Source organism: Dermacentor silvarum, chromosome 1, assembly GCF_013339745.2.
Source record: "Dermacentor silvarum isolate Dsil-2018 chromosome 1, BIME_Dsil_1.4, whole genome shotgun sequence".
In the NCBI taxonomy this organism is placed as follows: domain Eukaryota; kingdom Metazoa; phylum Arthropoda; class Arachnida; order Ixodida; family Ixodidae; genus Dermacentor; species Dermacentor silvarum.
The window spans coordinates 343,994,765-344,009,427 of NC_051154.1; the positions used below are offsets into that span (position 1 = coordinate 343,994,765).

General features: G+C 48.2%; 1 protein-coding gene across 1 annotated transcript in view; it reads right to left on the bottom strand.

The window, feature by feature from the left end:
* LOC125939640 (uncharacterized) overlaps positions 1-14,127 on the bottom strand; it is a 32,999-nt gene extending 18,872 nt beyond the window's left edge. Inside the window, exons 1-5 of the mRNA XM_037708799.2 lie at positions 13,945-14,127; positions 9,103-9,239; positions 8,060-8,180; positions 4,577-4,741; positions 3,605-3,751 (exon numbers count right to left, since the gene is read on the bottom strand). Of these exons, the coding sequence (XP_037564727.2) occupies positions 3,605-3,751; positions 4,577-4,741; positions 8,060-8,180; positions 9,103-9,239; positions 13,945-14,056 (682 nt within the window). The 5' untranslated portion in view covers positions 14,057-14,127. The remainder of the gene's footprint in view (positions 1-3,604; positions 3,752-4,576; positions 4,742-8,059; positions 8,181-9,102; positions 9,240-13,944) is intronic.
* Positions 14,128-14,663: the final 536 nt, after the last annotated feature.

The window sequence follows — 14,663 nt, forward strand, 5'->3', positions numbered from 1 at the left end:
TACGTGAGCTGCTTGCTTCGCGACGATCCGAAGCGCAGAAGCAGACGGTAGCAGACGGCGAAAAAGCACCGCCCACAACACTCACTGCGCCTGCGCGACACTCGTTGCAGCCGCCGGCCGGCGGTGGCGCCGCCTAGCGCTCCGGTGTACGCGCTCCGCACGTCATCAACACGTGTTACTCCGAGGTGAAAGACGCAGATATTCCCTCTCCACTTCCTCTTAACTCCTCTCCAGCTATAAAAAGTGCATGCGCACTGGTTCCTGCGGAGGGCCCTCCTGGGCACGGACGGACGTTTCCACGTCGCTGCAAAACATGCCTGATTAAATCAAGCAGGCTAGGTGACTATTTTCACCACCCCATTTCTAAGGGAATGCCATTAAATCATCATCACCTGAAGTTTCCCCGGCGTGAGCGCCTGCAGACGGTGGCGTTCTTCCTCGGACTCGTGGTTCTGTGACGCGTTCCCCGCTTTTCACGGTCCCGCTTTCACTGTCTGTGTTCATGTTATCTGTATTCACGTTGCTGCTGTCGACGCCTCTCCTCTTTGTTGCCTTTTTTCTCGGGCGTGAACGCGCTACGCCGCACCCATGGCTTTTACAGGTAACGGTGAGAGGCAACCGATGACACCCCAAGAAGGAACTAAGTTAATCAGGCGCGAAGGCGCTCGCGCGGACATAGGCGTGCTTGACAAAAGGGACGTGCCCACATTCGCTCGATGCCGCCGACGGGACCAGTAAGGCACGGCCGGCGCCAGGAGCTCCAAGGTGTTCATGAGAAAAAATAACTACGGCAACTTCGCGACACCACACCCCTACGGAAAACAGCTAAGCTTGTGAACGAGATAGCTTCTACATGGCTGCTACCACTGGTACTTGCCAAAAACACTTTTGAAGAATGCTGGTGGTCACAATTTTTGCGACAGGGCCATCACCCTGTCAGCGAGGGGTGATGCAGAAATCTGAGGGGGGGGGGGGGGGGGGGCTCACGACATCCGGACATCCCCCCTGGATCCGCCCCTGGCTAGAGGCTCCATCCTGGACATTCCGCCATTTTCTTCCAGGCGTGACGTAGACGCGATGCTTACAAATGGCGCTGATGGCCCCGATTTTTTTTTTCAATTCAATTTATTTTGCGAGAGATGCATACAAAAACGGGTGACAAAAGCATCTGGGCCCTTAGCAATTTGCTAGTTCGGGCCCATGCAATAAGTACACAAAATCAAAGCACCCAGGCGCCAGTAACAAAACATGAATATAATGTTTGAACTTTTACATGCATAAAAGATGGGTTACATGAAAATAATAAAATAAAATGAAAGATAGATTACATGAAAATAACAGTCAACAGAAATAATCATAATCATATAAGTGACCAATAAGTAAAAAATCAAACCGGATCAGTGTTTTCCCTTTTTTTTTCCAACATCCGCAAAAGTACATACAATAGCAGGAGTAGAAAAATGCTAGCACAGTGTATTTCAAGTACAACATAGCACACTATTTTCATAGCACTAGAATTCGGCAAGAAATTGAAAATTGTTTTTAGCAATAATGTCCTTCAGTGAGCGAGAAAAATTCGGGCTTCTTTTATCTCTACTGGGAGAGCATTCCATATCTTTGTGCCTGTATAAGCTAACAGTCGCCTACTGTATAAGTTGTTAACAGCTGGTATGTTGAAATTATGGTTATCTTGACTTCTTGTGTGTCTCTTGGGGGGGGGGGGGGGGATAAAGATGGCGGAGGGAAGCGGGTTATTACTCGGTTAAGCGGGTTATTTGCTTTCGTAACGTGACGCAAATTTGACGTTTCGCCTAAAACTAACCTAGGCATTGAACCTAGCGTTCTTAATAAATCAATACAGTTTTCCTCCCCAGTAAAAATAAAGCAGCTAGCTCAAAGCGTACGATTATTCCATCAAAATCGTTTCTCGCTTCCGTCGTCTGCATGCGCACAAGCTGTCGTCTGCTTCATTAGCTAGGATGCGTGTCCTCGGGAAACGGAATGAGTCATTGTATATTGGAGCCCACGCGCTTGTTTTCTACCTTGAGACAACATACACGACCTACCAGTGATGATGAGCCCACGCTCTAGGCCGCGTTATCGCTATCTCGTGAAACGTTGCGCGCGGCACAGGTATCCGCTTGCACGACGCAAGCGCCGGCGCTGCCATCTCTTGTTCACTTCGCTGCTTACTCGCACCACGTGAGGAAACTTAAAGCCGCCGTCTTGCGTACATTTATTTTTATAAATTACAAAGCCGCCGTTGTCATAGCCTCTGATGACGCGAAAAGTCATTAATCTTGATTACGATACAAACGCAGCAGTGAAAAGTGCAAAAAGTTGCAGAAAGTTTGCTATGTTGAACCAATATTATTTCAAATAAACGTGATTTTAATAAAAATGATGGTCCAAAACACAAATGCCAACACCTCCCAAGAGCGATGCAAATGCTATGAGCACGCGTTATGAACAAAATATTTTTACGGCCACAAACGACGGGGAAAATGCGGCGGTGCGCATGCCTCTGCCGAAATTGCATATGTCCGCTCATTAGCATAATTCGCGCGGCATGTCGCACCAAAAATTATGGCTGAAGATCTCTGCAATGGCGGCCCAGCGCAACGTCACGCGTCAAATTGACGTTTACGAAACGGCCCTTCCTGTGACGCTCCTCACGGCATATTCCTTCAGCCAATCAACAAGCTGACGAGGCGGATATCTCGCCACCACATATTCGCGAAATTGCAGATGCATTGCACGGGATTCTGCACGCTACCGTCCACTTTGCTAAAGTCGCAATATAGGTGCCAAGGACCAGAAAAAAACTATTGATAAAATTTGCAGCTCCACGTCACGTTCCATAATCTTGATGAAAACGCAAAATTGCATTTTGCAAAACTTCCGTTTCCCGGCACAAATTTCAAAGCACGTGACCTCTCAACAGCCAATCAGATAGTCAACATGGCGGATAATGGCGGCCGTGCAGCCGCCATGCGTGTCGAGAATTGAGCCTTAGATGCACCAACTCATCCATATGGCAGCGTTATGCTAAAAACTGGGTTCGCACAATGGGACGAATTGTTGAATCAGTTCGCGGACAAGCGTGAACGTAAGTTGGCTTCGGCGACCACAGATAATACTCAGCGAATCGCATCGCTAGCAGTTCGTCTGTGGCGATGATGCACGAGACGTCATTTGGCGTAAAATCATGCTCGTCCGCGGACCGAATCAGCGATCCGTCGCTTCGTGTGAATCCAGTTTAATTTACCCAAAGCGCATGGCCAGGTCTACCGCGCCACGGCAAATATGTGCGTCGCAATGTGCCCCAGAACGAACCTTTTTCCATATTAGCAAAGCTATTGCTTTCCCGCGAGGCAGTTTGTCAAGCTAATTGCGGTGCATTTAGTTTTGCACTCAGCGCGTATACGAGATGAACCGGAAAATGTAGACGTGGCTCTCGTGATGACACCATAAGCAAGAAACAAGCCCCAGCTAGCACTTCGTCTTCATTTGAACCATGGCCGGTTTCGCCATTGGTTGGGCAAATGCGCAATGCAGAGAAGCGCACTTGCGAGTTAGGAAAATGATTCCACTGCGAGCGTACCGGCCATCTCGTCTGGATGCGGTCGGTCCCCCTTGGCCGGAAACACTATGCAGTCGCGCACGTGGTGCAGCTGTGGCACGTTCACCGCCGTCAGCTTGCGGATGTCGCCCGGGTGCATGCACGGGTTCTTGGTCACAATGACGTCACCTGCACACGTCACAGGTGTCCGCGGTGACATGAATGCAGAACACACAGAACTGAATAGCAACTTGTGTTTATGTGACCTTTATAGGTATTACTGTTGCTATAGCGGGTTTTTCACGTATTTAGAACCAACCATTAAATATAGAATGGTACAAGACGACCGGCGGATATTCTTAGAAGTATTCGTTTTAGGGCATCAGCTGTATTTGACGGCAGAACGTGCTCAGAAACACCAAATGAAGTTGTTTCCTTGCCATTACCTTTTACGTGGTTCTTTTTACGGGCTCCAAAAATGCCCGAGAGATATGAAAAATAAATGTGCTCTTGCGCGTCTGGATGGCAGCACTCTCAAGCGAGTTTCGAAAGAACGAAACCCGCATTGAGTTCAGCCTAATAAAAAGGCTGCCCGTAACAAAGCAGCCAGAAGTCAAAACTTACGTTACCCACAGCTCACAGGTCCATGGTAATGACTCCTGTCATGACCATGGACGTTTCTAGGCCCCCCAGTTAGCCGAGTACAAATCCCGCATCTTCTACTCCAGATATATCGCTAACTCAAGCCATAATAATTTCATCAAAGCGGAAGCCTTAACTATACTGAAGAAATAGACGTGTGAAGTACGCATTGACCTGCAGGCAAAATAGCACATACGTGACGTGGGCCGTTTGTAATATAATGTAATGAAGGAGCCAGCTAGTGAACGGTATACATCATGCTCCCAGAAGCGATAAAACAAGACGCGACGCAAGAATTTATTTCTTTGACTTATTATGACACTCTTGGGACAAAATAAAAGCGAGAACAATGCCGCTCGCGAGACAGTATACCTTCGAGGATAGTCGCGGGGTCGTTGACCTTGTATCGCAGCATGTCATTCGAGTACTGGACGAACACCTGCCCGTACTCCAGTGTGCCGGTTTCGTCCAGCACGCCGAACATGGTGCGGCCGGAGCTCGGTGGGATCAGGATGCGAGCCTTAGTCTTCAGTTCCTCTGCGAGCGGGCATTGTCGAGCGAAAAGCAACAGCGTGTCACTGGCAGAGCGGACACAGATGAAGTTCGCGTCGCTTCGACGAAGTCGTTCGGTAAGTCGCATGCAGTGAGTCACCTGTTCCAAGGCTATTGCGAAAGCGTAAGTTTGAATCTCGCGACGCCATGCGTTGCGTAGCGTCAGTACCTGCCCCCCTTACAGAACAACGCAAACAATAGCGACGCAAGTTGTATGCACAGTGCAAGACAGGGGCGAGACTAGTGGAGTGAAGCGATCGCGCGTTCACGCGCTTATTGATTCGCAACGCTTCTGTGCATCCCGGAGCGCGATATGGATGCTATACTTTTCATCGTGCGCTATTCATTGCTCCTTTTAATACTGCGCAGAGTGACGTTGTGAACTGGTGCACGCTGCACAGGCGCGATTATACAGGTAGCTCAAATGTGTCGCGGAAAGGCGATAACTGGCAGCGAAAGGTGGAGTCCAGCTTCCTCCTTCATAGAGCAAAGTTAAAATATAAGCAAAGTTAAGCCAATTTTAAGATATATGGATACTTGGTGCTCCATGGTCATAACGCGAAAGTATAAGCATAGCGAGAATCGAAAAAGACGCCCACGATTAAGTGCTAGCTGGTACTCTCTAGAATGTGAAAGTACATTTCTAGAATGTGAAAAAAAAAAAAGCCGTCTTGAAGTTCCCGCACCAGCCAGCCTTAACGCCACGGATTTTGACAATGTTTGCTCGCGCCTATTATTTTTTTTATCGATAAGCACGGACTGCGTTCTATTCTAAAGGCACCAAGAACTATATTTAAGCCACTTGTACTGCGCCACAAGGTAAGGTGCAAATACGAGAAAATAATTTTAAATTCAGTGAATTTACATTGACGCATCCCATCGCCCAGATTTCGGCGCGGAATCTAAAGAAATTCGATTTATTTCTTCTAGTTGAAAAAAGTATTGGCCACGATTTTAACAAAACACAGTGTTTTGAATAAATACTTTATAGGTAATTACTTTATATATGATTACTTTATAGGTGTAAACTAATTTTTGTTTATATTAGGTATCAGAAGAAGGGTGCAAATTAACACAGGTAGATAGATGAAGTATAAACAGTACGACGGCTCGTTCTGTCTACACACTAAGGAAAATTGCTCTCTTAGGGGTGTTTTGTTGTGTCTATAACTCATATCCTTACACCCATAGAAAAGGATGTTTGAGCGCACTAATACACTCATATGAATGAGTGATTTTTTAATTGGCCCTTTTCCAATCATTGCGGGTAGCACAGCGATATCATTTATTCTATCGCTACCCTATATTCTTTCGTATGTCCACCGAAGCAATCCCGAAGTCCATCACTCCACCACGACTCGAACTGCCAGTCGGAAGTGTTACCTCTCGACCAATCTGCCAACACTGGACCTAAAGAGTGCGCCGATGCATCTAGCTGCAATAATAGGCTGACGGTCATGCTCATCAGTTTATCTATTAACCAGCGCCAAAAACATGCACATGAAGTAGCACGATTACATCCATAGCCTACTGTGACCATACGACGACGAGCTTGCACAATGACTTGGCGCAAACCACTAAGAAATAAAGCCGTATGGCTTTTTACTTGATGGAAATGTTCAAGTGACCGAGCACCCTAAATTATGTAACGTGTATGTTTGGAACAAAACATCCTCCTAGGGCCCTGACATTATTGAAAGGGTGCAGTAAGACTATTCTGCTAACAAGTACACCCATTTTTCAAAACTCCAGTAAACGTAACGTTGCAAAAAGGGTGTTTCAACATCTAATATCCACCCTCGAAGCTTGGATTTTCCTTAGTGTGTAAGTTCATCTGTATATTCATGTGTGCCAATTTGCGCCCTTCTCTTTATTGACCCTTTTCGCGGCGCTCCCATGGGCGCTGCCATGTTTGATCACGTGGTGACCCGTCCATTGCTTGCCTCAGCTGCCTCGGTTGCCTCCACGTTTACAATGGAAGCACGTGACGCCGGTGCGGCGCACCAAACCTCCGTTTCGACACATATCGTAGACGGTGGCTTTGTGCACGACACGAACCTTTGACCACAGCCACGGAGGACATGTAAGTGCTTTCAGAGCTCATTACACCTTGTCCAAACGGCGCGAGCAGCGTATACGGTGGTGCTTGTATTAAAAGCGGGGTTAGAAATGTATTCCATGCTGTCCAAACTTTCCGCATATGAATTAAATCGGGACCAGTGTGCTCTTCGTTCTTTATTTGGATAACATTTTGAAGCAGCGGCTTGTCATGTTTCTGACTCAGTAAAGCTCCTTGGTGCGGCCACTATTTCATTGTTTATTTTCAGCCTAATCGCTCTCGGGTATGCCCTGCTGCGATAGATTTGTTCTTGCTGCGCACAAAGCTTGGAATGTAAATGTTCTGTACTTTGCGGTAGCTTGTAGCAAAGACGTATTATCGCTAGTCCCCCGCTTACTTTGTGGACCGTCACTAAACGTTCAGCTTGAAACATTCGTGTCTTGTCGGAGTATAGTCACCGTCACTCATGCTTCGGCACATTGATTCAAGTGTGCGCCCATTCACTTATTATTGATACGTTGGCGATAGGATGGGTGGGTGTAAGTTTGCGCGCGAGTAGGCGTGGATGTGTGTAGATAACGTGCGATAAGCTTACTATATATACCAGTAAGTGGCGCTACTTCATTTTGTAACGAGCGGTACTGCCTACGTTCTGGAGTTGAAGTCCTTTCTTTGGAGGTTAGCTATACAGCGCTGGCGGATGAATTTTCTTTTTGGTCCTCGAGGAAAGCCTTGCATCGCGGAAGGTGTCAACCCAGGCAGTCCTTATGTAGCAGCGGCGACACAGGTTGATTCCATTCCTTAATACGTGAATCACTATTTTTGCAGCGAACTACCGCTCCCGTCTTCCCTTTATAGTTGCACATTCTGCAGCATGAATTGGGCACATTGCATTAGCGAACACCCAGTTTGCATTTCTGACAGCTGATCACAGAGTAGCAGGGCAGAAGCAGTAATGGTTTCGTATTCGTGCGCATTCGCTGAGGCAGCTGGCGGATGGCGCGTCGGCGAAAGCGCCATCTCGTTCCTGTAATGCAAACTGCTCCGCGAAAAGGGTCAATAGCTAGCTTTTCACCAACTAGCATAATAAGAAGTGCATTTGTGTTTACCTTTAGTTTCCCTATAGTAAGACACTGCTGAGCATTAGCTTCGGTCGAGCGGATAGTTTCGCACGTCGTGAACTATTGCAATATGGCGCAGCTGAAGAAGCAGCCAGCTGCGGCAGCTGTCGATGGTGCACTCACTCAGGACCTTCTTGTTAACGGCGCGGACCAAAGCACGGAAGAAAGGCTCCACAGTGAGGTCGATGCCGACTCCCGCAAGCTCCTTGTATGGAAGGCGCATAGAACAGTACGTGCACAGGACCTGCACGGTTAAGTTCGACAGTTCGACCGATGTGGAATATTTACCAGGCCGCAAGATCGCGCGTTTATGTTTGCTGTCTTTCTACACTATAAATGAGAAAAGCTAAAAAGCAATTTTTCATAAAGCTTGAAACTATGGAAATTCTCTGAAAGTTTGACGGCGCCGCTCAGTGGAAGCCTTCAACAACGCCTGGTTACGTTCTAGTGAAAATATTTATGCAGAAGGTACACCTTCGAGCTCTCTGGATGCAGGCTAAAAGGTGCCCAAAATTACTCGCAAGTCCCGCACTACGGTCTGTCTCCATAGCCAGTTTCTTGCTTTTCAACGTTAAACGCATGTAGTCTGTGTCCACTGGCATATAGAAGCGCCATTGTGGTGCATGTATGGAGCGTAAGCAGTGGACACGCGCTGTTGTCCAAAGCAGAGGGGGAGTCAATGCTAGAGCGCAGTCAAGACATCTTTCCCCACACATAAATAGGCTGCGCCGTTTTCGTTATTCCAGAAAAAACGGCACTGCTACTTTTATCAGTCTCTTTAGCCCTGCTTTCACTGACGAAAACCTAAGTGTTGTATTGACAACTGCCTTAAACATTGTGCATAAGTTGGGTTCGTATTCAGAAATTCACATCAGTCACAACCCAACCTTGTTTCCACCGCCTACTCCCCATCTAGTGTTTCCACCTTTGACGACATCGACCCGTATTATTCACAAAGCTTTTCGTCCGTAAGTGTTCTTTGCCTTTGGTCGCCCGCCTTCCCTAATGATATATCCGGCATCCGGATTGGCAAGAATTCTAGCGTAAGAGAGTGTCGTAAATACGGATCACGTTCAATGCTGTACTCAATGTGCATCGATGAAACTGGAACGCACAACGAGCGCTTGAAATGCTAGCGCAATTAAGAAGGGGCAATGTCGTCGTACCTGTGCGGCTTCGTGAGGGTCTAGCATGCTGTCGATGAATGAGTCCAGGATGTGGTTCTGCAGTGTGAGGAACGTCTTCGTCTTGATGCCGCTCTGTTCCAGGATGGTGATCATGGGGCGGTTCAGGTACAGCACACCTGAGAGAGAACATCATAAGCACCCAAAGCTGTTGTCCACTTCCGTAACGGCCTGCGTTGTCCTCTCAATCGAGTTTTGAAACGGGAAAGACGCACTAGCGCTTCTAGGTTGCGCGGAATGTTTCAGCGCGTAATCCATGCGCCCACCATTGCTTATTCCGAATTTTGCTTCCTGTTGGCTCCATCCATGTGGAATATGTACAGCATTTGTTTGCATACATGTGTGTGTGTGTGTGTGTGTGTGTGTGTGTGTGTGTGTGTGTGTGTGTGTGTGTGTGTGTGTGTGTGTGTGTGTGTGTGTGTGTGTGTGTGTGTGTGTGTGTGTGTGTGTGTGCGTGTGCGTGTGCGTGTGCGTGTGCGTGTGTGTGTGTGTGTGTGTGTGTGCGCGCGTTTTAAAAAGAGCCTGTAGTCAGCTGCGGTTGCAGGCAACGTAGCCCGTATACTTTCGACAAAGACTGCACATTCTCTAGAATCTGCAACATGGACATTTCTTAGTATTGAAAAAAAAAGTCGCGGTTTCGCGCGAAAGGCGAAGCATCAATTCCGATAGCAAATTAGTAGACAGCTATACGGAGTAGGGATAGTAGTATCGGCTACATAAACTTGGACACATTCGCTTACTAACTGAATTAAAAAGCTTGGTGCGAGCGCGCACAAGCAAACATGAATAGAACACACTCGATGACCGCAGACAACCACTATCAAAACGCTGGCGCGAACGAGCGCGGCTGCCGCAGTGAGCGAAGGTTCGTGCGGTACCATGATAGGCTTTCGTTCGAATCTATCCACGCAAGATATCATGTGGCCGATCCAAAACGACATCTTATACCCCGGACCCGTAAGAGCCACCCATACCATATTGGGTCTGGATGTCAGTAAGGCTTTTGATAACCTGTCGCATGCCTCTATATTGACAGGTTTGTCCGAAATGGATGTGGTTGTACGGGCCTACAACTACATCGCCAGTTTTCTTAGCGACAGAACAGCGGAGATTCCTTTAGGGAGACTTATGAGCGCCCGTTTTGGCCTATGCACCAGAGGCATACCCCAGGGCGCTGTCCTCTCCCCCTTTCTCTTTAACGTGACTATGAGGAAGCTTCCACCGCTACTAAAAAAATCCCCCACATTAAGCACTCCGTATATGCGGGTGAAGTCAGCCTCTAGAGTCTGTAAAGGAGTACGTTTATCTAAGTCAATTACTCACAGGGGACCCTGATCACGAGAAAGAAATTTACAGAGGAATAAAATTGGATTGGAGTGCATACGGCAGGCATTGTCAAATCCTGACTGGGAGCTTACCACTGTCGTTGTACAATCATGTACAATCATTGTACAATCATTGTACAATCATTGCATTCATTGCATTGCATTGCATTGTACAAATGTACAATCATTGCATTCTACCGGTGCTAACATATGGGGCAGAAACTTGGAGGTTAACAAAGAAGCTCGAGAACAATTTAAGGACTGCACAAAGAGCGATGGAACGAAAAATCTTAGGACTAACGTTAAGAGAGAGGAAGAGAGCGGTGTGGATCAGAACAAACGGTGATAGCCGATATTCTAGTTGACATTAAGCGGAAGATATGGAGCTGGGCAGGCCATGTAATGCGTAGGATGGATAACCAGCGGACCATTAGGGTTACAGAATGGATACCAAGAGAAGGGAAGCACACTCGAGGTCGGCAGAAAACCAGATGGGAGGATGAAGTTAGGAAATTTGCAGGCGCAAGTTGGAATACGCTAGCGCAAGACAGGGGTAATTGGAGATCGCAGGGAGAGGCCTTCGTCCTGCAGTGGACATAAAATATAGGCTGATGATGATATGCGGGTGATGTTACCATCTGGATTAACAGTGGTTCGGATGGAGATATATGCTCCGCATTGTAGGAAGTGGCAGACACAGTGCAAACCTATGTCCAGCTTAACGGACTAACTTGCTCGGCGCAGAAATCTGAGCTACTGATTATCAGAGATAAGTCGAACAAGCCTCGTGACGACAGGACTGATGTCCACTAACAGTATGAACGGCAAGCCAGTTCAACCGGTCTTAACGGTTCGTGTGCTCGGCATGCTAGTCCAACACAACACGCAGACCACGGAGGCCATTGCCCGGCTAAAAAACAGCCCAGCAGATCATTGGCGTCATCAAAAGGATAGCCACAAAACGTAGAGGTATGAGGGAAGCTGACGTATGCAGGTTAACTCGGGCTTTTCTGATAAACCGCACCGTCTATGCCTTCCCGTACTACCATCTCCGCCTCTGCGACAAGACAAAAATTGAGTGTAATACGCATGGCAAACAAGGCAGCCCTAGGCCTTCCACGTTATATGCCATCACTGACAAAATGTTCAAACTAGGAGTCTACAACACGCTATAGACGAGCTTATAGAAGCACACAGAACATCGCAAAGGGAACGTCTGTCCAGATCGGAGACGGGTCGATACATCCTAGGACGGCTGGGAGTTGACCCCGTTGCAACCTCAGCGGGCCGAAAAAGGTTATCAGACGAGATAAGACGACACTTACTGGTGCGCCCCTTGCCCAAACACATGCTGGCCGGTAGACATGATCATAGACGCAAAGCAAGGGCTGAGGCACTTGACGAAAAACAAACATGACACAGAAGTGGTCTTAGGTGCGGCCAAACAGGACCCCCAAAATTACATCTATGCGGTGACTAGAGACGGTACCGTCCGAACTGCGGCATCCGTAAAATCACCCTCCACCCTAGAAGCAGAGGAGGCGGCCATAGCGCTAGCACTCACTCTCAAACCGAAAAAAAAAAATCCAAGTGATTCCAAGCATGCCGTCACAAATTACGCTAAGGGATACGTAGGCAAACATTCGAATAGTATCATGAACTATCTCCAAACCGACCGCACCACAGAACTAGTATGGGTCCCTGCTCACTCGGGAAATGCAAACCCAAAATCATATCTTATGGGGATGCTCTACCAAGCCCCCTCCGTAAAAACTACTGCCAGCTCCCTCGGAGGGAGCCTGGGAGGCCCTCTGAAGCCCGTTTTACATGGGGCGATTTTGCAGTGAGTTTTTCGCAGCTGCGATTTCCGCAGATGCGAAATTCGCAATCCCGTTTCACATGGATCTACGGCAGCTGCGTTTTTCGCATACTCGTTAAGCATTCTGACTGGCGATGACGTATGAGCGAGCCGCCTCCTATTGGTCGTCTGTTTCCACCGCTACAGTGGCTAACACCGCATCTGCGTTTTCGCAGGGAAGTTCAGCACGCCGAACATCGAAAAAACGCACGCACGAAGGGTCCGGCGGCCTATTTTCAGCAGCTGCGAATTCGCACGTGCGAATTCGCAGACAAAATCGCACCATGTGAAACGGGCTTTAATGTCAGAAGACAAGACCATCCAAGAAAACCTCCCGACCTGGGTGGGCTCTGCAGGTCGCCTCAACCGAGGCCACCTAGAGGCCAAGGCCTTCAGATCTACTGTCTGAAATTTTGAATAAAAGTTTTTCCCTCCTCCTCCTCGTACAGTCTATCGCTTCAATGGAAACAGAGCGGCGAAAGCACAGCGCATACAAGGTCAGAGCCGTCTGGAAATCGCTTTCAAGATACGGTGCAAGAGCCAGCCCTCGCCGCGTTGCAGATCGCTTTCAAGATAGCTCCGTGAGCGGCAGCTTCGTAAGCAGAACGCACCCCCCCCCCTCCTGTCTCCGTCGCCTCCTCCCCATTCCTCGCGCGTGAACGAAGACCATGCGCTTCAGGCCGTCTTCCTCTCTAGCGTGCGCGAGATTAAGCTGCGGTTGCCGGCTCACCCTCGCACGCTTTCACTCGCACACACAACGCACGGCGCGCGGCGACGATTTTATCGCCGTTTGACTTTATACGGAACATTACGGCGACGACCACGACGAACGCGACGGCAAAAATGCGTTTGGAGTGTCCATATAATTGATATCGCAATAAAATGGCCTCCAGTGAACACGTCATATTCGGCGTACAAGTAATCAGGCGTCGTTTATTGATAAAACGGCGAAAACACCCAGGCCACCATACAAGCTGACTCGATCAATTTACTGAAATGGTTAAATCTATAAGGAGCAATGCCAGTTCCCAAGGTATAGGTATCAAACACGCAGATGGCTGATAAGCAAAAAGTATAACATTTTACGTGGTCAAAGCAAGATCCGATTCTGAGGCACGTCGTAGAGGGGAGACACCGGGTCAAGTTTGACCACCTGAGGCTCTTTACCGTCCACGAGCAGTACACGAGCGTTTTTGCATTCCGCGCCCATCGGAATGTTGCCGCCGCCGCCGCCAGGATCGAAACGGCGACCTCGAGCTCTGCAGCGCAACGCCATAGCCACTGGGCTACCGCCGGCCGGGTACTAAAAAAAGCCGATGATGCAAATAAAATACATAGGTATATCTTCGCGCTTATAGAATAACTGTGCCAGACGCTTGCCGTTTATCTAGAGGTACGCCTATAAACTTGAAATGACCCAATACATATAAGAACCTGATTTATGCCTGTTACTATGCCACACCAACAAGGCCGAACGTCAACCCTTGCCGACAGATCAAGTGACTATGAGCGCGCACAGCGAAGTTGCAGTGTACCACATAATAATATTGCAATAACGTTTCATAAGTCTGTATCTGGCCGTGAGGCGAACGTAATCCCTGGCCTAACAGCTCAGCGACAAGACACGCTGGTACAACTCACGCGGCTTGCTGGTCTTCAGGATGTAGAGGTCTTCGTGCTCAGACTGGAACTTGCACATGCTCTGACGAAAGATGATCCGGCGTCCGGGCAGAGTCGGGTCAAGCAGAAGCATGCCCTTGCAGCCACCGTAACGAATCTGCACCGCGCATGGTTCCTCGCCGTCTTCCAGCTCAAGGGCACGGTGCACCTGCAGGTCCACTCGCTTATCATCAACGGAGGCGAGTGACGCCACTCGACGTGCTATGGCACGTTGCGCTGCTCGACGCCTACTTAAAGGGACACTAAAGAGAAACCGGAAGTTGGGCTTAAATGGTAGATTATCCTTTCACGATCACAGCCATACCATTCTTACTGCAAACAGATGTTTAATAAGCGAGAAAATAGCGAAAAACTGAAGAATAGGTGCTGACGCCCCTTCGAAATTCCCGCACTACGTGATGTGACGTCGGAGATTACAAACGCAGGCCGGTCGCGATTGGTCGAGAGCGATTTATCGCTGTTAATAAAATGCAAAATGAAATACGCCTTAAACGTACATAAACAGCATTTTCCAACTTTTTAAACCGTTTCAAGCGAGGAAGTACAAGTTTAGCACAAAATTATATAAATAAGAAAAAATGGCATGGCGAAACATGCGGCCGTGATAGTTTCGTAGTTTCGTTTTTGGTCAATGCATCGTCGCGCGCGCTTGTTCCGCTCTACGGTGTTTGGTTGCGTGT